The sequence below is a fragment of the Pseudophryne corroboree genome, chromosome 3, assembly GCF_028390025.1.
Source record: "Pseudophryne corroboree isolate aPseCor3 chromosome 3, aPseCor3.hap2, whole genome shotgun sequence".
In the NCBI taxonomy this organism is placed as follows: domain Eukaryota; kingdom Metazoa; phylum Chordata; class Amphibia; order Anura; family Myobatrachidae; genus Pseudophryne; species Pseudophryne corroboree.
Window position 1 is genome coordinate 250,119,131 of NC_086446.1, and position 26,189 is coordinate 250,145,319.

Sequence of the window (26,189 nt, forward strand, 5' to 3'; positions counted from 1 at the left end):
GTGGGTGTGCGCAGGGTACACCGCCATGCTGCATGGTGAGTGGCAAAACAAATATTGGGGGTAAGCAGGTACCTATGCTCACTGCCCATAGGGGTCTATGCCAACCTGCCCCCTAATGTAAATATTCCACATTCACCCCTGACACCTGCCCTGTCTGCGGTAACAAGTTGCCCCGTCCCCACCCCTTGGTGCCCCTCTCCCTGTATGGCACCTACACTACTTCTGCCATGATGCAGCCAGACCAGAGCTCTTACACGTGTGTGTGACAACCTGAGCAGGTGTCGGCCGTGTAACCCTTCCTGTGCCAGGACACTCGCCGGGCTCCCATTGTAGTCAGCGCTGCTATTGGTAATGATCCCTGAGGCAGACCTGACCTCTCCCTCACCCGGCAGGAGTGACCCTCTGGCACCGAGTGCAGGCACACGGGCGGCCCGGGCGGGGGCAGCTAAGGGTTACTGACTCCGTTAACCACTCGATCTCCGGTGGCGGCAGCAGCGATAGCAGGTAACCCCTTGGTGGCCGCCACTGACTAACACCGGGGAGCAGCAGCAGCAGAGCGCAGGCTCCCAGCAGTGATCATCGGCTGCCCGGGGTCCTCCCGCTGTCACCAGGGCGCGGAGGAGGAGTTTCCTAATGTTCAGTTTGTTCAGTAGATCGATGTTCGCTGGCATCGCTTCCCCCGCCTGTGGCTGCTGCTGCTGCTACGTGTGTGTGTGTGACCGAGGCGGCGGCTCCTCTCCCGGCTCCCAGTAGTCCCCGGCTGGCAGCGTCTGACAGCGGCAGCACTGCACCCTCCTCACCCGCCTGCCTGCCCCCCCCCGGCACCGCCGCACACGGGAGAGGGGGGTCTCCCTGCCTCCTCCTCTCTCCTGTGCCGCCACCACCATCATCATCAGTATCTGTAGTACTAGTCCCCGGCTCACCCCCTTCCTTCTCACTCACACGCTGGCTGCTTATCAGGGCGCTGAGGAGCTGCCACATCCATTCAAGAAAAACAGAGCACGCAGTGGGAGAGCCCACGGGGAGAACACGCAGAACCCACACTCTCTGCCTTGGTTTTTCTTTTTTTCCCCCCAATTATTTGCTGTGAGCTGGATTGAAGAAGAGAGATTGGCAGGAGAGACAGACGAGAGATGCCCAGGAGGAAGCAGCAGGCACCAAAACGGGCAGCAGGTAAGGGCACTGATTGGCATGAGACCCCCCACTCACCATATAACACCCCATCTGCCCAGAATCCCCCACTCTCCCCTACCCCAGGTCTGCCCTCCCTGCTGGTTCAGATCTCAGAGCCCCTGTGCCCAGCTGCTGCCCCTGCCCTGTAACTTTCTAACTTTCTCCCAAGACTTTGTAACTTTGCAGCCAATGTATGCTGTGGGGGAGACGGGTGACAGCAAGAAGGAGGGTGCTCTATGCCGGGTGTGGGTATCTGACACGTTTGGTCTCACTGTCCTGTTTGCATTTGTGCATCTTTTATTGTGATGTGTATATAGTCACTATTGCTGTGTGACTGACACTAACTCAGGGAACCAAGAGAAGCAAATTGTTTTCTAAGAGATCTTTGTTTGCTCCTGATGAGAGCAAAACTTATTATTATTATTAGAATAATAATAATAATAATAATAATAATAATAATAATAATAATAATAATAATAATAATATCATCAGTGCTGGGCACTTCCTGCTGCTAGAGTCTCTTTCCTGCTAGTTAGATGAGGAGTTGAAGGTTGCCTTTTGCCCACAGATAGGAACAGAGAGCAGCAAATCCTTTACAGTTGCCTTTTAAGCCAGTTAATTGCTCCACTTCTTGTAACACTCTGCCCTGGTTGTTGCTGGGAAGTCCTACAGTATGTGGGAGTTATTTTATTTTTTTATTTTTATTTTTTTGGTGTGTGTTGCCTGCCAGCCGCACCCACTGGAAAATCAGCTTTCCAGATGATTGCCATCTTTGATTTGACACATGATTGATCACCTGTCATGTGGCAGTGTTTGATCTCTTTATTCTTGATAGGTATCAATACATTATTTGCCATGGTAACTGGAGAGACATTGAAGCAAGCTCTGCCCTCTAGATTTTCTCACCCAGACCCGTACAATTATTATGTTGTTTGTCAGTTTTATGTGGGTGTCGTTTTTGTGTGTGTCCTTTCTGTAGTCTTTTTGGCCTCACTAAAATCTCTTGAATAAAGCTTTGCTTTAATAGTTTTCAAAACCATTTTTTTTTTATTTAAATTTTGCTATTGACACTTTTTGGGGGTTGTTTTTCTTGGAATCTTTTTAGTGCCATGATCTGTTCGTTTCAGCCTCAGGCCTATACTGTTACTTATAATTATTTATAAGCTATACAGTACTTGCAAACTTGATTTAAAAACGGGCTTATATAGGACTTTGCAGCAGGCACAGATCTGTTAACTAATAAAATTCCACAGCGGTTCAACGATCTAAATCTTATTGCCAAAAAGAGCTCTAATTTTCAAGGCCGTAGGTTACCTTTTAGTGAGTGGTCAAATCCTATAGGAAGCTTTCCATCCTACCAGATCAAAAAAATTCAGATTTTACTATCTGTAATTTATATTTTGGCACTAGACATGTTGTAACCGTTCAAAAAGTTTTTGGTAGCAAACTGTCTACGCTGATCATGTTATTTTAATGGGGGAATTGTAAAGTGGATACATCCTGGCATGTTTGATTTTTTTTTTTTCTCTTTCTGCTGTGGTTCAAAAGCTTTTTGCAACTTGGTTTTAATTAGCAGGCTGGAGGAAACATGGCTGTGTCGTTAATTGCACAACAAAAGATGAGTTTTACGGTTTGATGCCTTATTTTCTCAGGATAAAGAAACACTGTGTCAGGTATGCAGCGGGCAGCCGGGGTGAATTGCAGAACCAGCTCTTGGTCATCACCAGCCAATTCTAAAGTAACTTGACCTGTTTTTTTTATGTTAATTTAGTTATTTATTGATGTACTGCAAAATCTTTGCTTACGACTGTCCCTCTGTTCTCATTATTCTATTTTGTGAGCATGGTATTTAGATAAAACATGTTTTACAATAACTGAGCTGAGAGCGGAGAGGGCTGTTTACAGACACACAGCAACGATTTATTTCGCCGAGTAAACAAACATGTTTAATAAGAAACAGGATTGACAATGTTTTTTTATTTTTTCAAAACAGGTTTAAATATTTAGCTTGTTATCTTTTGGACGCATATGATTATTTTCATCACACAGATGTATTTGTTTTGTGCGAAAAAGTTTGAATTAATTGTACAGGTTATAAATGACAGACACGCAAGAAGGTTGAACGGACATTATTGTCGTTAACTTGGTTACAAATTAAATTGAGTGCCTAGCTGCCCGTAGTTATAGGGTTTGAGGAGGCAAGTTTGTCATTTGATTAATGAGTAATCTAAAGGTTTGAGTAAGAAGCGAGACATTTACGTTGATGGTTTGTGAGGGTCTACACTGGAATGGTGTAAATGAGACCTTTGATATTGTCCTTTAATTGATGTTGTGAGAAACGTAGAGAGCACCCTATAATTAGATCTTGTGGTTTTAATTACAATGGCGGCGGATTTCGTGCAGGGAAAAAATACGACATCTTAACGCATTGAGCGTGTTGTGATCACTTAATCTTTTCGGTCTTTTCTTTATTTTTATTTTTTTTATTAAAGCATCACCAATTGTACATTTAAATCTAATATGTTAATATCAAGTGTTCTATTTTGTGTCCCTCCCAAAAGAACGCTACAGCTGCTACCTTTCAAAGCCCAAATGATCCGTGTTTGCAGTGACGTAAGGAAAACCTAAAGCCTGTAATTTCAGGATTACACAAACGCATGCAAATATATTCACGCAGTGGGCTAGTTTTATTCCACTGAAGTAAATTGATGCAAACACCACACAGCTAAAATCACAGTGTTCATGCTGTGAATATTTTATGAGGTACTTTCAAGGAAGGGGAAAAAAAAAAAGAAGGGGACAACTTCATGTCTGGGGGAGAGTTCTGTATTAACCCTTTAACCGCCAGGGGACATCATGCTTATACATTGCAACTTCCCTTTGGCACTCCAGTGGGAATAATGATTATTGTCATACATCTGTGGGGTTGGTGGGTGTAGGAGAAGATAATGTACCAGCAATATGTCTTGTGATGTGGAGTATGCACTGTATATAACAAGACACATTATAATTAAGATGCTTTCATTAATACCAGAATACCGCTTTGTGCCATTACAAGGCGTAATGTATTTCTATCTGCAGAGAAAGACTGGGCCCGACGGTTTTTTAAAGTGCGTATACATGAGCGGCGGGGTATTAATTACAGACTTTAGTACATGTATTCACAATATTATTACAGAAATTGCTATAACATAACACATTAATTATATTTGTATTTTTTTTAATTGTTTGCTGGAATGTGGGTTGCTGAGCCAATTTACCCCTTCCCCCGATTTACAACCAGATTTCTTTTTCCTGAGAATATAAAAAAACAAACAAAAATATCCTCCCAGAGATGCACACTTATATCAAGTAACACACTCATTGTCTGCTATTAAAAGATGGCAAATGAAATTTTCAACAGTGATTTAAAGATGACTTGGTCTGTCTGTCTATGAGGTTCTCATGATGCACAACTGATCTCCCTCACCAGTGTTTGGAAACACACACCGCACTCATATATTCCTGGATTTCTATTTTTAGTGAAACTTACATATATAGTGATTTGGGTGCTATACAATAGATCTGTCCTTTTATGTAGTGTACTTTTAGATCTTTTTATGTGTATGTACTGTATGCAGATCAGTCCCACTTGAAACATGTTTACAATGTTTTTATTGTATCTTGTGTTCTAGCTGCATGCCAGGCTCCCCACTCCCACCTGAACTCAGATGTGCCGCCTTAAGCTAATGCCAATTTCTATCGTGGCTGTGCTTGATTGGTGTGAAGTGTTTCTCATACAGGATGCTTAGTGCTGAGCTTGTTGCTGAGCTTTGCAGGAAGTGCATCGCTTCATTATCCAGCTGACTAATTTCAACTCCTACAAGTCCATCTTGTTTTATGTGCATGCACCACATGTAGGATCAGTTTATCATTGAAAAGTGCTACAAAAAAACCCCAACTTATTTTCAAACAACAGTTTATTGCTTGACCTGTTGAATGAGTACACGGACAGTGGTGTTCTCTGAAAGGGCATATCAGGCAGATTTTAATCTAGGGATACATTTTCAGTTTGGATTGTTCACAGAACTGTTATTTTGTAGGAACAATCTGAAATGGGTTAATTTCCTTGTGTTTTGTTTTTGCAAGGTCAACAGATGTGTTACCTGGGAAAGAGTAGGCTCATAAGACATATGGCACTCTTCATCTTGGCTGTGTACTACAGGCCCAAAGGAACTCTTTCCTCTTTCTGGTTTATGTACAGTTTCTATCAACATTTAGACGATTGACATTAAGGGTGGTATCTTATACGCAGCCATAATTTACTGCTGCTAATAGGTACACCGGGGGGGCTATCCAATTATCCCCGATATCTGGCATTTATCAGGGATTACGCTTCAAGTGCCTCAGGCCATAATCCGCAATAAGCAGCCCTCGGAGCTGTGATAACACATGGGATTGGGAAGGATTCCATGTGTTATCGCACTATTGTGGGTCCTTTTTCGGATGATTAAAAACAGCCTATTATTGGATAGCCCGATAATGACCATCGGTCAAAATTGTGCTATCAGGCTTGTTTATTGGCTGAAAATGATCGGTGCTAATTGGATACCGCCCTAAGTATTTTTCCCCAGACAGAATTTTTTTTCTTCCTTACTCGATGTTAATAAATAAGGTCAGAGAGCATCTGATAAACTAGCACCTGAATGGAGAGGCCTTGCTTCACACAGTCACTCCATCCACAGGATTATGTGTTCTTGTTCTCTATTCTGTGGGAGCACTGATGGTACATTTCCAAATGTTCCCTTCTAGATTGTAATCCTAAATCATATGGCCAAATCATTTCAATATGACCAGTGATTGAATGATACAGCTCTATAGCAAATTTGTTTTAAGTGAACTATTGATTATTTTTTTTATCTATCAATCTTCTGTGTCAAGCGCGGAGTGTTAACCCCCTTAGTCAGATTATGAATTGTAAAGCTAAACACTTTAGTGAAAATAAATAGGCTACTTACAGTGGATTAGTAAATGACAGATGTGTAACTGCCTTATGCATCTATGTTGGAGCCATCTTTGATACAAATTTATGTGTGTTTTACTGGGGTAGAGATGGGAATAAACTCTTCCCTTTTGTTTTGTGAGAAGAACGTGACAGGTTCCGTTACACTGGCAGATTAAGGGTTACTGTAGGCATTTGAAAGTAACAGGAGTTAAACTTCTCTAATACCCCTTTCACACTACTTCAAAATCAGTTTTTTTTTTGGTAGTTCTGAATGTTCGTCCCGTGTCCCCAACCCTGCTCTTTTACCAGGGTCTCTTTAGACCTGGCAAATTCCCGGCTTGCATATCTGAAAGGGATATAAGCAACTTTAATGCAATAATTTTACCTGCATTGTCCTTTAATATCTGGTTCAGTTCAATATCCCAAACTGTGGTTTTAATGCAGAACCAAAAGAAAATGTGTGATTTCAAGATAATGAAGAAACATTAGCTATGGCACCAGAGTATCTGTAGTACACAAAAAAACCTAGAAGGAATAAGATCCTAATGTACTGTATGTGTGTGACAGCTGGTAGTGTGTGTGTTTGTGTATAGCTATTGCTACAATATACTTCTCTCAGCACTCTGTACTTGACTAGTGATTTTCGGCAGGATGTAAAACTGTAATTACACTGAATTTTTTCTCATCCTTCTCCAAAACCACATAAACGTCTCACTTCTGTGATCGTGGCTGTAATCCCATTTTTATTTATAGACGACATTTCAGTTAATCAATACGATTTTCACCATTTCTCCTACAGAAGAGATCTGTTCATTATTAATTGTAGAAATGCTTAACTATAAATGCAGGTGTATTTGTTTAAAAGACATGTCTAGTATTGGTATTAATAGTGTATACTGTTTGACACCTGTAGCTGGATTTAACCATTTTCAGGCTACACAAACCGACTCCTTGCTGCAGTTATTCGCTATATGATTCAGTGTAACGCTTGAAAATCCATCTAAGAACCTTTATTTTTGAAAGTATATTGTGAAGGATTGTTTCCTGGCCTGGAAAGGAGCCCAGCTTTACACTGGCATCACATAGGAACAGAATGAGGGGAAAAAAAACCTTAAATAAAGGATGTGAAAAAGATATATTTCTGAGTTCAAAAATAACTTCAGCTGTCGCTGCTAATAGCTTTTCCTCAGCGAGTTTCACGACTTACTATTAATTTATGCTGAGTTTGTTTGCTGGGTAACCTTGGTGTTTAGAATCAGTTTTAAATTTTCCACATGAAAGAATTGATGGGCGCAGAAACTCTCTGTTTAGATGATAGCAGATTTATGACAGATATAGTGTATCAGAAAGTAACAATTTAGAGCAAGAGTGGAGGGGGTTACATGCCTATAATCGGGAGAGAAAATCACACGGCCTGGTGTAGGCATAATAGGTATTACAGCGTGCAATGCAGAGTGACTGGCTTTGTGCGTGTGTATGCATTATATATATATATATATATATATATATATATATATATATATATATATATAATCTGAGTGTGTTGTACTTACGCACATATAAATACATTTTATTCCATTTACTTTAGACCTGCTGAATATCTTCATATGTAATCTATCATTTCTGACGGGTTTACCACCGTTATTGAGGGCGCAGACTCATGGCCTGTTTATGTTAGCCATTTGCATATATTACAGCAATGATCACGTTAAACCTGAATACGATTTTGTTTTGCTTTAAAAAGAACAGTGAGCTGTAACATAATAAAAATAGTCCCTGTAATAGGCCACAAAGGTGGACATAATAAAATGTATCTGAGAAATCTCCTTGATGCTTCCATTGTTTCCACACTCTGAAGGAAATGGGTTGAAAAGAAATGTATGTAAATGTTTCCGTGTAAGTATACAGACTTATACAAGATTTATATGTAGCACTCTATGCGATGTGTGTAGATGGTGTGAAAACATCTTGGCCTTCGCTAAACACAGCACATAATGAAATCTCCTTTTACTGTTTTTAATGTGCTGTATAATCTCAGAGTAGAAAATAAGCCTTTATTGTATTGTTAGAGAAATATGGAAGGAAACAGGGAGCAACAGTAGTAATCTCAGCCTTGATTACAAACCAGGGCAACCTGGCTGTTGAGTCTCATTTTCTTCCCGTTCTTTTCTTGCTGAATATTTGCCCTGTGTGTCCTACTTTGTGAAGCTTGTGCAAAAGTATATAAACTATGGCTTTAAGTAAGAAACAAGTGGAAAGTGCTGACTTGAAGTTTGTCTTCACTTAACCGGTTGTTCTCATTAGGCTGCCTATCTTTTCCATTCAGCGTAGATAGGTCAAGAGGAGCTATAATCCAAACAGCTGTACCAATATCTAGCACAAGGGGTGGTATACACTTGCTTTTTAAGATGCGATAATTAAAGGCCATCTATTGTTGCAATTCAATTGTTTTAGGCATCCTTTAATTATGGCGCTTATTGCACCCAATTAGGGTTCAGTCATGAAAAGCAACTAAACGCAACTAAACGAATAGGTGCATACGCAAAAGTGCTGTTTGGGAGCCCAAACAGCTGACTTTTCTCACATTTCAGCTCACCACCTCCACGGGGTGCAAGCTGAAACTTGACTGCCACGGCCAATGGCCGTCTGATCGGAGCAACAATTAAATAGCTCCGATAGACAACCATTAGTTTAGTCGCTTTAAAAAAAACTATTGAATTCCGCCTATGCAGTGATTGATGTGGTCAGTGTTAAAAATCCAATACAATGCTATTCATCATATCTTAGGCTGGTTAATATTTATGTTTTTGCTACAGCTTTTTAACGCCACTGATGGCATGTAAGTGGGTATGGGAATGGAATCTACTGGTACCAATGACACTGTACCCACTTCTATCTGTGGTTGGAGCTGCAGTGGCACTATCATCTTTTGATGCCATCTGGTCTATTAATTCGCATGGGTAACCACCCTTGTTTCAATTGCTGTCAGGGGACAAGAATCTCTTACAGTGCTTGGGGGTGAATTTCTTGGCAGTGGTTCTGCTAGTTGGGTGGAGGGTAGGTGATGAGTATAAATGAGTGTGTGGGTGGTTCTATGATTTAATAATAAGAAGTTGTTGTTGTGAGAAAACAATAAGCAGCTGTTGTACACCGTTATATTAGAATTGTGTTGTACCTGTATCCGTTCAGTTTCCCTGTCAACATAATGTAACCGTTTCTGCTTCAGTTAACCTCCCTACCCCTATATAGTTGTGAGAGAAATTTGTTAAACAAATATTTTAGCTTGTTATTCCTTATATTTTTTTGTGTCTGTGGAGAAGAAGATGGAGAACCACTCAGAATTAGTTTTTTTGTGGTTTATAATAGATAAAGCTGATCCCTAACACTAGTTTTTGGCAACTAAATGAATTATTAATAATTATTTTTATTTTTTTCTTCTATCTTGATTAAAACTATAACTATTTGTTTACAAAGAATAGCAGTGTAGCTTAGGTGATGGACTCATTGTAAGCCATTCATGTCTGCTTACTCTTTCTACCTGTATAACCAAGCAAAGTTTCTAAGAGAGAACTTCTAGATCTTACTCCTATGGTTTATGTTTTTGTCCTCTCGTGTATATGTCATGTACAGTTTAATATTTTTTCCGGTATTTGCTTACAGATTAAATTGATTATGGAAATTGAATAGTTCCTTTTGACAATTGTATCCAAGATTTTAGTCTTCAGTAGATGAGCTGATCCCTGTTGGCTGTTGGGGCATACATCTTTTAACTTGTCAAAGCCAGCCATGGGCTGGTGTTCCTGGGATTGGGAGGGTTACTGAGAACGTAAACAGTGCTGGAACTTCTGGAGATCAAGCCAATAATATGTAGATCCTACAGCTTATGATGAATTTAGTTCAGTATACATAGGATAAGATTAAATACTTTGCGAACTACACAACCCTTTTATCAAACACTCTCGCTCCGTTCTAAAATACGTCTGTAAATAGTGCCAGTAATCTGAGTTTATTCCATTGTACACGTACATACATTATACTGCGGATAAACCCTCATTGGCGACAAGCAGTTTCGCCTTCCTGTGTGACCCTATTATGCCATGTGGCCTTACAGGGCTCCCTCTTACCTCTTAAGTGGTCAGTAGAGAAGGTACTTTAATGTGGATTCTATTACAGATTGCCAGCTGAGTATTAGATATGTCTGCTTTTAGAATGTAATGCTCTTTGTGCTCAGAATCTCTTTTCTCCTAAAGATGCAGTGATAGATTTTGAGGTTCTACTCATTAATGTAAGAGTTATTAGGGTTTTGATCAGGGTCTGATTAACAATGTGGTGGATGGCATTACTTCTCCAGGCCACATAATAATAGGCAGATTTTCATGCCAGCAGTATGATGAGCCATGGTCACATGGATGACCATAAATCATACGTTCTAAAATTGTTTTCCTGTTGTTTTTCCTGTTGTAAACTTTTTCTATTTTTACCTGCTTAGGGCACTTCAGTATTCAATTTGCGGGCATTTCCGACAGGTTTTGGCCGTTTTTGACAATGCAGATCAGACCTCCTTTTTTATTTTTTATTTTTTTTAAGTCGAATAGGCATTGTCAAAAACGGACTAAATGCCCTCAAATACGACAGAATACATGGATCCGTGGCTAATCCGCCGATCCACGTGTTTTCTGACAAGTCGGAAAAACGACAGCGTACTTGAATAGGTCAAATCCAGATCAGACCTATGAAAGTCGGAAAATGCAGTTTTTCCGACTTTTCGGATCAATTGAATAGACCCCACAGAGAGACACTGAGTCTTATAGGGTAGGGGGTGCACACGCCAACATGGCTCTGGCCACCCTCAAATAGCAATGGTCATTTCTCATCTGCTTCTTACTATAGCCTAATCACTTCCACTCCTAAATCCATGTGGACCTTAATCCGGCCCTGGTTTTGTTTTTTTCTGAGACAACATATGATGGACTTTTGTTTTTGTAAAATCAGATTATACTGTGTGCACCAACCAAAGATTTAGTGTAAACTTGTCACCTTGCCCTAGTGATGTATGGAGGAAGCTGGTCCAAGGTGACGTGTGCAGATTAACACAGCAAATTCCAGTGCATTGCATGTTACAGTATATGTTTTACATCGCACAACTGGGCAAATATGGCCCAAATAATCATATTGTAACATATGTCTCTAAGATTGCAGCATAGTGTGATTTGCCATATAAGTATGTAGTTTGGTTATTTGCCATTTTAACACATGGCCATTAATGCAGAATGATTTGCCTGGGGAGTGGAGTGGTCACCCGTGTGAAAATCTAAAGCTGGCCATACACTATATCGATATCGTGTATGAATACATGATATCGACGCGTCATTTGACCCATCACATTGTGCACGTTTTGGGTGCAAATACGAAGCGCGGCCCCTCAGGTCGCATTAAAATATGAGCTGCACCTATTATCAGTTGATCCCTGCAGCAGGCAGTTGCGGGGGTAAAAAAAAAAGCACTGTTCAATCTATCACACGCCGGGGGGGGGAACGTCTTGCGTCTAATGCGAGTCGTCCAAGTGTATGGCCTGCATTAAGGCGACTGATACCAGGTTAAAAAGGTGTGTTGAGTCATAAACAAAGTTCCATAATAGTGTCTTCGTGCAAATGCACCCAAAATGGACCAGCATGCAAGCCTATAGGCCTATTTGCCTCTTAAGAAGCATATCTTTAGCACTTAGTAAAGCAAGTGTAGGTAAACAGTGATCATGGGGAGTCATTCTGACTCGTTCGCACGCAGTGGTTCTTCGCTGCAGTGCGGACGGGTCGGAACTGCGCATGCGCGGCGCCCGCAATGTGCACACGCGTCGTTGCCCAGCGACAGCCGTCGCCGGGCAACGACCTGCAGAGAGACGAAAGTGATCGTTAGCGCGATCTCAAGAAGATTGACAGTGGGGAGGCAGTTCCGGGGCAGATACTCACTGTTTTCCGGGTGTGGAGATCCGAACGCAGGCGTGTTGAGGCGTTTGGAGGGCGGATGTCTGACATCAATCCCGGGACCTTCGTCGCTGGATCCGTCCGCACAGGGTAAGTAGGTCTGACCCTGGTCTTGTTTTGCAGGAAACTTTTTTAGCACAGTAGGGCTGCACAAGCGATCGCAGCCCTGCTATGCTAAAATACATTCCCCCATAGGCGGCGTCAAGTTGATTGCACGAGCAGCAAAAAGTTGCTACGTGCGATCAACTCGGAATGAGGGCCATGATGACTTGTAGTAGACCAGGCTAATACACTGCTGATGCAGAGGCATAAGCATACCGAGATACATACACCTCTTCATATTTGCAGGAATACTGAGTAGTGTAATTATTACTCTGCAACTGGCTCATTGTCATATCTATTAATTACAGCAGGGGGGAAGAACTACCAATGTCTCCGTTGCCTCTGCATGGCTTCCCTTTGTTAAAGAATATGATATAATGCATTCTCCTATTTTTGGCCTTGTGTAAAGTAGTCTTGTTCTAAGGAGTAGTGACAGATTATATGTTCAGTTCTAGAGTTACACACATTGCATGAAAGTAATTGTAAAATGTATCTGTTCAAATATACTATCATGGGCAAGCTCAATGTGTCTTGAGGGGCGATCTATATGCAGCTGGAATATTGACTGGTCATTGATGTGTAAAACACCCTCTGCCACTAAGGAATCTGATAGGCGTATGGAAGACTGCCCTTACATCTACAAGCATGGTACAATCACTGACTGATAAAATGGTGATGTTAAGGGACAAGGGGACCTGATGTATTTCTTGAGTTCATATAAACAGACTTATAGGCTGGTTACTGCATGGCTATATTTGTCTCCCACTTGGCATAACTGATTTCAAATTCTTTGTAACTATTAACATACAGTCATTTAATATAAAATAAGCTGATCACGTACATTTATAATTGTGCTAATAAATACGCTCTTTGGTGTATTCTGATGCTGAGTTTAAATTTATTTCCCCCCCCCCCTTTTATTTAGAATAGTCATTATTTTATTTAGAACTTTTTAGTTGTTAGCCAGGAGTGCAGCTTGGTAAACACCGTCCAGCTGGCAACTAATGGGTTAAACACTCCACGGGAAACGGGAAATGTCACTTAATTACCTGCACATTCTGTACAATGGTAATTGTGTAGAACTCAATTTAATAATGTGCAGGAAAAAAATCTGTTTCTATTTTTCTAAATAGAAGTGGTTTTAATGAAAAAGAACAGTGTATTATTTTTTTTCTCTCTCCTGAGTGCTTGTTACCTACTGACAAATATTTTTACTGCGCTCCTGAGACATTGAAAATTATAAGGAGTATTTTGGCTGAGAGTACCCCTTTCCCTAAAGGCCTATTTAATGGGAAAGTGTATTTATCAAAATTTGGCTCATGAAGGAAAAAGGAAAAAAAACAAAACCAGGCAACAGTCTTACAAAATAATTTTTCTTGAATAATTCTATATGCTAATGAAATACCATGTTCACAAATATTTTTGAAATAATGATTTGGCATCAGTGTTAGGGAAATTTAGATTTATAAATATGGTAATCACATTCTGTTTTATATAAATAAGACGTTTCGGTATATCTATTCTCTATTGCTCGTCTCTCTAATACAGGTTGAGTATCCCATATCCAAATATTCTGAAATACGGAATATTCCGAAATACGGACTTTTTTTAGTGAGATAGTGAAACCTTTGTTTTTTGATGGTTCAATGTACACAAACTTTGTTTAATACACAAAGTTATTAAAAATATTGTATTAAATGACCTTCAGGCTGTGTGTATAAGGTGTATATGAAACATAAATGAATTGTGTGAATGTAGACACACTTTGTTTAATGCACAAAGTTATAAAAAATATTGGCTAAAATGACCTTCAGGCTGTGTGTATAAGGGGTATATAATAACATAAATGCATTCTGTGCTTATACTTGGGTCACATCTCCATGATATCTCATTATGGTATGCAATTATTCCAAAATACGGAAAAATCCGATATCCAAAATACCTCTGGTCCCAAGCGTTTTGGATAAGGGATACTCAACCTGTACAGTATTTTGTCACGAAAACTTAAGAGCAATGTTTAGGAGCGCAACGCATTAAAGCATATCTGTCCTTTTTTGAGTTTTTCTGATATTTCTGAGACGTTGTCCTGTTTAATTCCTTAAAATAAAATTTTTTGTAAGGTGTACAAACGCAGACGCACTAATACTTAGACCGATGTTCCTATTTCTTGACTTGTAACTGTTGTGAGCAATTTGCTGCCTGGCTTTGTGTTACAAACAGACCATCCCATGTGTTATTGTCTCTTCTTATGCTTTTTGCTTTCTAATTTGATTTTGGAATCGTTACTGTAAAAAAAGATTCCTGCTATAAGCACTTCTGGAATAATTTGATGCATTATATTTCTTTCGGTTAGAAACTGATTATCCAGATAGTTAAAAAAAATAAAACTAAATAATAATTGCTGCTCCAAATTAGAGAATAAAAAAATCCTCATCTGGGTATCGCCAATTCCAGTATTACTGAGTGAAATTGTTGTGAAATCTATGCTTTGTTCTGAAACTATTTCTTAGAGGTGAGAAGTTCTGGCAATACTATTATATGCTATGTGCTGTAATTGTAAATGTATATTTTCTGGAATTGTTAGTCTATGAATAGAACTGGGACGACAACAATAGGTTCTGTCTGCGGCAGAGTGTGATTATAGTAGGACTGGGAACACTTAAGACCAAATTCCACCTGGGAAAGGTGCAGAATGAGGTGTAAAAGTTGTTTATCTTTACATTTTGGAAATCGGATCCAATACCTATAATACTTGTTTGTGAACATACCCTTTACTGATACCGTTTAGTTCTGTTGGCAAACTAAAATCCTTTACATTTCTCCTTGGATTTATTGTTTACATAAGACAAATAAAAATGCTGTATATATCTCTAAGGTGCTTGTGCGCCTTATTATATTTAATGCTAACCTCCTTCTTGCTTGAGTGTCCAGGTATTTCAGGTGATGATTGTGCTTTATCCCGTGGGAGGCTGTGATCTGCCCACACGTGTGATTGTTAGTGGGTGTATGTCCGTGTCATTGGGTTGACCTGGCAGCCACATACATTGATCCTTACAGCACAGAGTAGTGATGTAAGCGCTTGACAAAAGGGTGCCGACAGATTATGTTGTTAAATGGGTCTTTATATATAGAACAAAGGGTCTAATTCAGCATGGATCGCTATTCAGAGAAATTGTGAAATGAGCAATTAATGAACGACTGCGCAGCATTCGCATTACGCATGCGCAAAGGGTGATAGCAACAGAAAATGCGTACAGAACGAAATCGCAATGTAGCCGCTGTTTGACTTACAGCAAGCCGGCGTTTCTGGGCAGAAAGTTGTCATTTTCTGGATGTGTCAGAAAAAATGCAGGCGTACCCAGGCGGTTTTGGGGAGGGTCTCTGACGTCAGCACACACCACTTCCAGGCCATCTCAGTTGCAGATTAGTGGCAGTATCAGACCTACTCACATTTGCTCAAACAGCAAAGTTTCTTAGATCTTCCAGGAATTGCATATGCATCTGTGAGTCGATAGTGATCTCTGATGCATTCGCATTTTTGCATGGGGCGTTTTTTCTTCCTATCGGTGTAGCGCCTTTCTACTCGCAGACAACTGCAATTTCTCTGAATACCTTATTTAATAACTTGGTGCTGTGGCGCTTATGTAAAGGAACCTACAAATCGTAAACTTGCTTTTGTTTGGTAAACTATAAGAAAGTGATGGCTGTGATCTGATTTGCAATGACATAATGTACTGTACATTTGTGCACATTGTGGCAGTGCCACAATTATTATTACATAGGCCCTGAATGCTGCTTTTACACTGTGCAGCATTCATCTTGCAATTTGTGGGAGCAATTCAGTTTTATTCCTCCGCGACTACCACTAGGGAGTGCAAAATGGAGCAATTCAATTGTTGCTAATTTTGGAGAGACATTTCTTCTAGCATCTTAAAGTAGCGAGAAGAAATGTTTGAATGGTTTAGGTGCCCAAATACAAGGACTTTTGACTGAATTAGCCACTATTCGCTGCTAAACCCCCTTTATTTGGACGATTATAACAACAATTGAATTGCTCACTTTTACTTTAGGCACCCACATTTTTTTTTGGATAGCCTGTGAATGAACTCCATACACTTTTTGTAATTCTGTATAAACATGCTAAAATTATTAGCGGTGTAATAATAACTTGAATTTCCTTGGAGTTTGTGGCTAATATTTAATTGTAAATCCTTTATTTAAATCTTTCTTCCGAAGCAAACACATATCAAACAGGATATAATTGGCCTTTTACTGTAGGGTGACCCGAATGGAGATGTAGTTAATATCCCGGCTGTCGGGATCCTGGCGTTCAAGATTACGACGCCGGAATTCCGACAGCTGAGAATGCGGACATCCTCGCCAGGGCTATTCCCACTTGTGGGAATAGAAACTGTGGCAAGCGCAGCGAGCCACCATGCCCGCAAGGGCCTCCATGCGCTCGCCCCACTGCTGGCATCCTGGTGGGCTGGATACCACTGTCAGGATATCGATAGCCGGCATCCCGTCCGCCGGGATTTCATATCCAACCCCCTGGATTAGCATGTGGAAAACAGTTTTACCAGTTGTCGCACTTTTATTCTGGGCTTAATTTGAGGTTATTATTAGATTATATAATGTAGCATTTTGCACATCTGAAAAGCAATGCATGCATTGACAGCACCCATTTCTTATATATATTTTCGCCTCTTTTCATATATTTTTTTTTAGTCATTACAGTGTACGTTCAGTTTGATACTGTACATATTTGCCATATAATAACTGCCTGCTCTTGTCTGCTGCATGCACGCCTCTCTCCTGCACAATGTACATTCTCCTGCATTCCTGTGCGGCATCCGTGACCATACAGTATATCACATGGGGAATACACATTCAAGTATCACCTGGTTTTTGAACTCTGGCACAACATTCAAACATTGCTACAATGTAATAAGTTTGTAGAGCAAACAAAACAACTATAATTGCAGTAGGATTAGTAGGAGTTGCCAAGAATTTCAGTCTGAATTACATGCAGTTATGTTATGTCTTATCTGGATCTAAGGAGCAGTATTATAGATAAACCTGGTATTTTGTACGTTACATACACATTGGCTGCCATGCTCCCTCTTGCCCAGTTAATCTCGTTTGGGGTCACTGATAATATTTGCTCCAACTTTAATAAACTGAAGGTAACTTATATAACTTATAGGTTAAGGTTTGACAAGCCAATTGTCTGTCTGGGGCCACACCCTGAGTATGTCTGGCACGCGTCCTAGTTATTTGTACAGTGTACGTTGTGTGCAGTGCTAACAGAATTCCACTGGGCCATACACAAAGGGAAAAAGGTTTTTATCATTGCAGTTTTAATAGGTAACCTAATTCAATGCCCAAGGCTGCTACCTCTGTGCTGGTTCCAGTTCTATTGTGCTCTGACGCTGTCCTAACCACTTTATGTTCAGGAATACTCATTCATTTTATAAGCAACTAGCTACCAGCCCGTCAAAATGAACAACATAACATTAATATCCGCATCGGTAGCTGTGCGTGCCGAACGGAGCAACACTTAAATTGCTCCGTCTGCACCATCTAGTGACTGCCAGCATACAAAATACTTGAATTACCCCCTTAGAGGTGAGGAACAGCGTTAGTCTTTTATTATATAGGATAAGCACATTGCAGGTCCAGTCTGCCGTGATAATGGATGTTGCTTAGCCCATTTTTTTTCTTATTTTATTTTATGTTTTGGGTCTTTTTGTACATGTTTGTTTGATATAAACTTTTTGGATGTACCTGGTGGGAGCAAACATGATTGTGGTGAGCTAGGTAGTAGCACTGCAATTCTTTAGAGAACCTAGCAACACTCCTGGATTTTGCTTTTCTATCAACCCTGTTATCTTGTGGAAAGACTGGTGGTTTTACATTTCCCATGCAGTCCCGTTACTGCGACTTGTACCACTGCTTGCTTGTCTGTAGACCCATACAAGATGTGAATGAAGCCACAATTTTGCATTTATTTTCTTTCCCCATGAAATTTCTAGTTATGTCATCATTGTGCCCAAAATAAACTCTATTGAAAGATGCCAGCCAGTATTTTATTGCCACTTCTTTTGTCTCCTGCGTGTTTGTGTAATAGTTGTATTTTTACTGGCTGTAATAGTCCGGATTCTTAGGGGTCAATTCAGTTAGGAGCAAGTTTATTTCTTTAAACTTGCAGATGTTGCACAAATGCACGCAGCAGAGAAATGCGAGATTCAATCATAAATGCCAATTTGCGGTTCTCGAGGGGAGGTTGCGCGACTTTCCTACAAAATGCAATCTGTGAGAAGTGCATGAAAAACTAGGGAGACCATCCTTTATGGCAAAAAGATGACAACTTAGATAGCAGGACCATGGGACGGGTGCACCAGATGTTCTGCACTGTGTCCCAAATATTTTTACTGTATAATAAAGATTTTCCATACCCTTTCACCTGTTCAGAGAGGTGTGCACAAAAAAAGCCCGACAAATTTCCTCTGAAAAAGCAACGCGAGTTTGGAATTGAATTGTAATTCACAGTGCAAGTTCCCAATGAGAATGGCTTGCAGGACCCAACTCACACCTAATTGAATTGACCTCTTAGAGCTTGCAGAGTGCTCCTTGAAAGTTCTAAACTGTTTTTACTGGAACTTTTTTTTAAAATCTGAGCTCTTAATGAAATTGATACCATTATTAAAATAGGCTTAAGGAAAAAAAAAAACCTAAGAGTAGTGTGAAAAACACCACCTACTTTAATCATTTTCTCATCTTGTTTAATGAGCTTTTTATTTACCATAAGCAATTTCCAAATCCACTCACTGATGTACTTAGGTTGGGTGTAACCATACATAAAACATTGTACACGGGCGCTGCAAGAATAAATCTCATTGTTATGGATTTGCTGTGACAAGTTGCGTTAGTACCTTTGGATGATCGTTCTTTGTCTCCTACAATCTCCCAGTTACTTTCAGAAGACGTTTGGTTTGTGGCTTTGGCAGTGTGTATCGTTATGTATTTGTGGTGTATCATTTTTATATAGCAATGGGAGTTGGAGACTGAAGATGGGATTTAGATGATGCTAACCTTGAGATATTACTGGGGGGATGCATCAAGCTTTAGAGAGAGATGAAGTTGAGGAGTTACCCAAAGTAACCACCGGCTGCTAACAGGCATTTCAATGACTGTGCTAGATTAATGACAGTTGCAGGCTGATCGGTTGCTTTGGGTAACTTCTCCACTGTATCTCTCTACAAGGCTTGATACATTTCTCTGTGACAGTGGTAAGCAGGATATGCACTGGGGCATATAATAAAGGTTTAAGCAGGAAAGTTTAAACCTTTACTGTTACAGCTATTTTTAATTGGCTCACCAGCTGCTGTGGCAAAGCCTATCGTGTGCATGCTGGGATTCATAGTTCCATAAAAGGTGTAAGTGTGCTTTATATGAACACATCTATTGTATTACAACATTTATTTATTGTTATCCATAGAGAATAAATGGTACATCTAGTGTGCTTGATCTTTGTCTTCCCTTGTGACCTGGCATTATGTGAGAGTGCAGGAAATAAAGAACATTATATGACTGTGGTTTTTTTTAAATTTTAAGTGGAAACAGTATCTTCAACAATAATAGTATACAGAATGAGGGTGGCTTTGGGCCTATGTGCATGCAAACGGAAATGAAGCTTCTAAAAAGATTGTTTTAATCCAGGACACAGTAACGTAACTTGCTCCGAGCATAAATTGGTATTACAGAAACTATCGCTCATGATAAATGGCCTGTACAAAGGCGTGTCTGAGTTTGCCGTAATGAGGAGGAAATATTTAGGTCCATCTGGGATCTATCAGGGAGAAGATTGCCACTCGCCCCTCTGAATCACATACATCTGACACGTTGCTGCTGATGAATCATACAGGCTGCACTTTTCCTTATAGACAGGAAAAATCCAAAGAAATCTAAAAACTTGTTTTTGTCTGGGATGTGGGAGAAACTGATCAAGATAGAAAAGTGAACACTTTTCCTTGGTAAAGGCCCATACACACTAGAAGACTTAAAAGATGTGAAAGATGTATAATGTGAAAAATGAGTAATTTCCCTTGAACTCCCTGACAAACGATATTGAGTGTACACACTGAGCTTTTTTACAAATTATCAGAATGATGATTGAGCTGCCTGCATGGGAGACTGACCACCTGCTTCCAAAGACCACGGGTGAGCACATCAGGGGTCATTCCGAGTTGATCGCTCGCTGCCGATTTTCGCAGCGCAACGATCAGGTAAAAAAACGGCAAAACTGCGCATGCGCCACAATGTGCACGTGCGTCGTACAGGCACAAAGAGCATCGCTGCTGTGCACTGGATCTAGCGAAGATTCCATTCGCACAGCCGATCGTAAGGAGATTGACAGGAAGAGGGCGTTTATGGGTGTCAACTGCCCGTTTTCTGGGAGTGTTTGGGAAAACGCAGGTGTGTCCAGGCGTTTGCAGGGCGGGTGTCTGACGTCAATTCCGGGACCTTCGTCGCTTGCACAAAATATTTTTGTACCACTCGGCTGCACAGGCGTTCGCACACTTGCAAAGTGAAAATACACTCCACCGTGGGCGGCGACTATGCGTTTGCACGGCTGCTAAAAGTAACTAGCGAGCGATCAACTCGGAATAACCTCCATCGTTCGCTGTGTACACTCTAGAACGATCTGATATCTGACATAGCTACAGAGGAGGGGACCAGTGTGCAGTCTCCATGTGTGGGCTCCCTCCTCTCCTGTAGCCGGCAGTGCTGTTTTTGCTCTAAGCACTCGAGACTCTGGCACAGTGCCAGAGACAACAGCGTTTGCGCAGGTGTCCGGGAATATGGCGTGATTTTTTTTGGAGACCTACGCATGCGCTGTAGACTCTGGCACTGTGCCAGAGTCTCTAGTGCTCAGAGCACTAATAACGCTGCTGGCTACAGGAGAGGAGGGACCCACACACGGAAATGGATGGACACCAGAAAGGTAGGTGGAGAAGAAATAGGTGCATTGTGGGCCCCTCTCTGGACCCAGGGGCCCATGTGCTCCATGCACAATGCACCCATTATAGATACGCCACTGTTACTTCCTATCCATTTGCTGGGGGGCCGACATCAAAACTGGGTGAGCAAATTCAAATGCCCGCCCAGCGCATGACCGGGATTGACATATTAAGTGGCCGATGGGTAAGTGTGCACACTTATCTTGGTCGCTGCTCGGTTGGTGCGATGATGGGTCTGCCAACATGTCTAGCAGGTGTGTACCCAGCCTTATTCAACAAAATAGCTGTTTCTATTAGTGTTTTACTAACTAAAGATATCAAACTTTAAATAAGTACACCGTGTAAAGATAAACATACTCTGTAAATATACACATAGGGCCTCCTTATGTGAGCTGTTCTTTCAGTTTTTCAGATTTTGGGTTTGTTCCATACCTACCAGATGAACATGTTGTGATCCAAAATCCCCCTGTTCATTGTTTCCACACTGTGTTTCTTCTGGAGCTGATTGATACACGATTCTACTTGGTCCCATTGTTCATCGTAATTGTTGAAGTCACTGTCTTCAAAGGACAACGCATTGCTCGTAGATACATTATTTAGGTGTCTTCTACTGTACAATTTTACCCCATCTGTTCTGCGTGCTACCTGCAGTTGTCAGTGCATATTCTAATCCTGTCTAGTCATTTGGACATAGTGTGGGTATAAAAAAAATATCATAAGTGTGTGAGGCTTCAGGCTAAGGGGAGAACACTTTGCAGCTCTCAGATATCAGAACTGATGGCAGATAGTCACACCAGAGCGTGAATGTAGTGACCAGCCTGCAAGCTGAGCAGGCTCCTAGGGGTATTTTTACTAAAGGTTTACGTTCATCCGTTTAGATCGACTTATCTATGAAAATCATGGGCTGTAACACACATTTACTAACATTTAAAAATCCATATTAAAAATCACCTGTTAAATAAATGTGTTACAGCACCCGAAACACAACATCGATTTAAAATCAATCTAAATTGAGGAAAGTCTACCTTTAGTAATTATATCCCCTAGTTTGTGAGTGTAGGTTCTACCGAAAAAAAATCTAAAACGTTTTGTTTGAGTGAACTTCTCCTTATTTATTTTTTTACCAGTTATTTATATAGAGCACCCATATTTCGCAGCGCTTTACAGAGGATATCTAACCATTCACATCAGTCCCTTACAATCCCCCAGTTTACAATCTATATTTCCTACAACAGGTACACGCACACACAGTCACATTAGGGTTACTTTTGTTGGGGACCACTTAACCTGCCAGTGTATTTTGGCTTGTGGGAGGAGACTGGAGTACCCAGAGAAAACTCATGCAAGCACAGGGAGATTATACAAACTCTACACAGTTAGGGCCAGGGCGGCAATCGAACCCATGCTGTGAGGCAGTCATGCTAACCATTACACCATCCGTGCTTTCCTTTAAAGACAGCATGTCTGATGCTCACACACAAACTGTGTGTAACTGTATGTGCAGATGTGTCCTCAAACAACTTGCCTCAATACGCCACACAGCGGGAGATGCCTGGTGTTAGTGAGCTGACAGAACCTGTGCAAGTCTGTTATTGTCGTTCGTCTATGTTTGCCGAAAATGCATCATATTCGCATTGCTATGCAAATAGGACACACAAACACACGATATGCGGCATGTCTATATTCTGTGTGCGTCTGCGGCTGTAACAGAATATGAAATGGTACGTTAGTGTTTTCTAGGAAAAGCATTTCATATACAGATACAGCTACGGTTGCACACAGAATATAGGCATGCTGCATATCATTTTAATCTGCATAAACTGCTTGTGTGTCCTATTTACATCGTTAAGATGCATTTTAATGGAAAAGGTTTCACAAAAAGACGCTCTGTGCTACATAGTCTCAAAATGCTGTTTAACGTGCTAGGAGGCTAGATGTATGTGGACACATCTATAGGTACATACACTGTGTAATTATGTAATGTCTGTATAGAATCTCCGCCAGCACTAAGTTTATTGATCTCTTTATAATATGAACAGGTAATTCTGCACAACTGTGTATTTCAAGGTGACTGGTGGACGGCTTTTTACAGTATCTTCTCTGCAGTGGCTCCATATAATTCAGCATGTGCATCACACAGCCTCAACACTGACTCCACTATCTGTCTCACTCCCAAAGTGCCAAACCTTGGACAAACCCTTCTAATGTTAGAATGTTAGTGACTAAACCGCACTGACAACTCCTCTGGGAAGATGTATCTGGGGAGAGGAGTGGGACTAATCAAAACAAAACAGAATATACATGTCCTTGAGCGATCTCCTATCTCTGGGGATGGACACATTGATGGTGCAATTAGCGAATGCTCTGTGCTCATCATACTTGCAAACTTCGGTCTCTTTATTTTCTAGGTTATAGCTAATATGATGCAGAAGTTCGCTATCCTTGTCTTATTATTCTATGGAACATTGTGAAGCTTTGTTGCAAACCAAATCATAGCGCGTATACTAATGTTATGATCTTGTAACCATTGAGTTAATTATGAAATGTTTTATTTATTTAGTTTATGGCAAAAGCTATCGTCTTGTTTATAAACAGCTGTCCCACTTTGTACTGCCATAAATCTGATATTGTCTGGTGAGTTCTGCTGCTGAGCAGCCTGTAATGTCTTAATAATACAGCGCAGAAACTCACCTGGAGGATGCCGGAAAAGGTTGCACCTGTTCACCATGACATTAAGAAGCATTCTGATTAATGGAAATGTAACAAACCCTGGTAAATAATACACATGGCCTATATCAGCATTGTTACAGCTGATATTTCATGTCTGATGCTATCAATCTTCCAAAACAAACAATGACTGTATACATCTTGAAAATGGATGTTTGTATGGGGAAAACGAAGAGCAAGATGTATGATACAGAAAAATACATGTATAATTCTTATTTTTATTAGTATTGCATCAGAATTATCAACAACAATAACGTTTAAAACCAATAACATTTAGTTAGTGTCAGCACTTTACAGTTAGGAACAAGCACTGTAATAAAACAAGGCTGGGCACTGAAAAATAGACAAGGAGGTAAAGGGTCTTCCTGTAATCCTTAAATCTACTGGAAAGAACAGTCTTATACAAGAGGTGCAGCCAGAGTGTAATGGGAATGTGCTTAATGGGGCTGTGTGAGCCATTCACACAGCAGTCTGGGTTTTGGTGGGGGGTGGTAGGGCAGTGTTGTTGTACTATGGAAAGAGATTACATGTAAGTTTGTATGACTAGTGTACAGGGGTGGTAATCACGTACAATGGCATCAATTTACTAAGGTGGGAGTTTTTTTTTTAGAACTGGTGATGTTGCTCATAGCAACCAATCAGTTTCTACCTATTATCTTCTTGAAGCAGCTAGATAAATGTTAAGTAGAATCTGATTGGTTGCTATGAGCAACATCACCAGTTCTAAAAGACTTCCACCTTATTCAATTTACCCCAATATCTTCAGTTTGTTAATAGGGTAGTTTGGAAATGTAATAAGCTGTCTGAAGAAGGGAGTGTACAGTGAACACTTGGAGGCTTGGAGAAAGTCTTTTCATTATGCGGGAGATGTACTAAGCAGGGGCGTAGCTAGAACTTTGTAGGCCTAGTTTACTTACTGAACCATAGTAGTGCATTAGTTAATGTTATCCCCCATAGTACTGCCCTTTTTTATTTTATAGACTATGTATATCACATTATAGTACTACCAGTACACATTATGCAATACAGTACCCCTAATTCACATTACTATATACATAGTCCCCAGTTCATATTATGCCACACTATAGTGCCACCACTTCATATTGTGCCATATTACAGTGCCCCAGTCCATATTACTACATGTAACATTATAATGCCCTCCAGTTCATTTTATACCACAGTACTGTACAATGAGCAGGTCCAAGGGTGTAACTAGATATATTGTAGTCCAAAAGGCAAAAGTTTGTAAGGGTCCCTATGTACCACCCAATGGTGGAAAATGTATACAACACATGTAACTTTGACAGGGAAGGTGGGCCCCTCTCAGCTCTGGGCCCCATAGCAGCTGCACTCCCTGCACCTATGGTAGCTACGCCCTTGGTACTAAGCCTTTGAGAGTGCTAAAGTGGAGAGATATAAAGTACTAGACAGTCAGCGCCTAACTGCCATGTTACAGGCTGTGTTTGAAAAATGACAGTTAGGAGCTGGTTGGCTGGTGCTTTATCTCTCTCCACTTTATATCTTTCCAAGTCTTAGTACCCCGCATGAGGTAGGGGAATCCAGTACATGGGTGTGGCATGAGACAAGACTTGTAATTGGGAATGGGAGCAGATACTGAGGAGGGATAGAAGGGAAGAATTTGGCCAGTGTTTTGGAGATATTTTATAACAAGTGAAGATACGTATGCTGGTGTAGATTTGCTTATGTTAGTAGAAGTGTGGGGACTAGCAGTACTGAGCAGCAGTAGAAGAATGTTTTGTCTTTAATAAAATTGCCCCTTTAAATCCTTTGGTTAGACATTTCCCAACAATTATGAATTTGACAAATGACATTTCCACTATGTAGTGTTTGCAGTGTCCTATGTGGTATACCTGATGTTCTAGAAATGTTTCTTACAGAATAAACCGTATGAAAATGAAAAAGTCAAAGGATATTACTACTATTTTAGCATTATAATTATAAAATATTCTTTAGCTCTTTAATATTGCTCTTTAATATTGGCTTATTTTTACAGTACACATTGGAGCTTACAATCTAATTTTGCTAATGTACAGAAACGAATTAACCTATCAACCAGGGAAAGACCATGACAGGTTTTGGTTTTTTTATGGTTGCATTTACATCTAATAATAATAATAATAATAATAATAATAAATATTATTATTATTAGTATTATTTATTATTATTATTATTATTATT

At 40.4% G+C, this 26,189-nt stretch overlaps 1 protein-coding gene across 1 annotated transcript in view; it reads left to right on the forward strand.

Moving 5' to 3' along the window:
• The first annotated feature begins 449 nt into the window (after nucleotides 1-449).
• Nucleotides 450-26,189, forward strand: part of TSHZ2 (teashirt zinc finger homeobox 2) — a 276,315-nt gene continuing 250,575 nt past the window's right edge. The window contains exon 1 of the mRNA XM_063958982.1: nucleotides 450-1,173. Within this exon, the coding sequence (XP_063815052.1) occupies nucleotides 1,134-1,173 (40 nt within the window). The 5' untranslated portion in view covers nucleotides 450-1,133. The remainder of the gene's footprint in view (nucleotides 1,174-26,189) is intronic.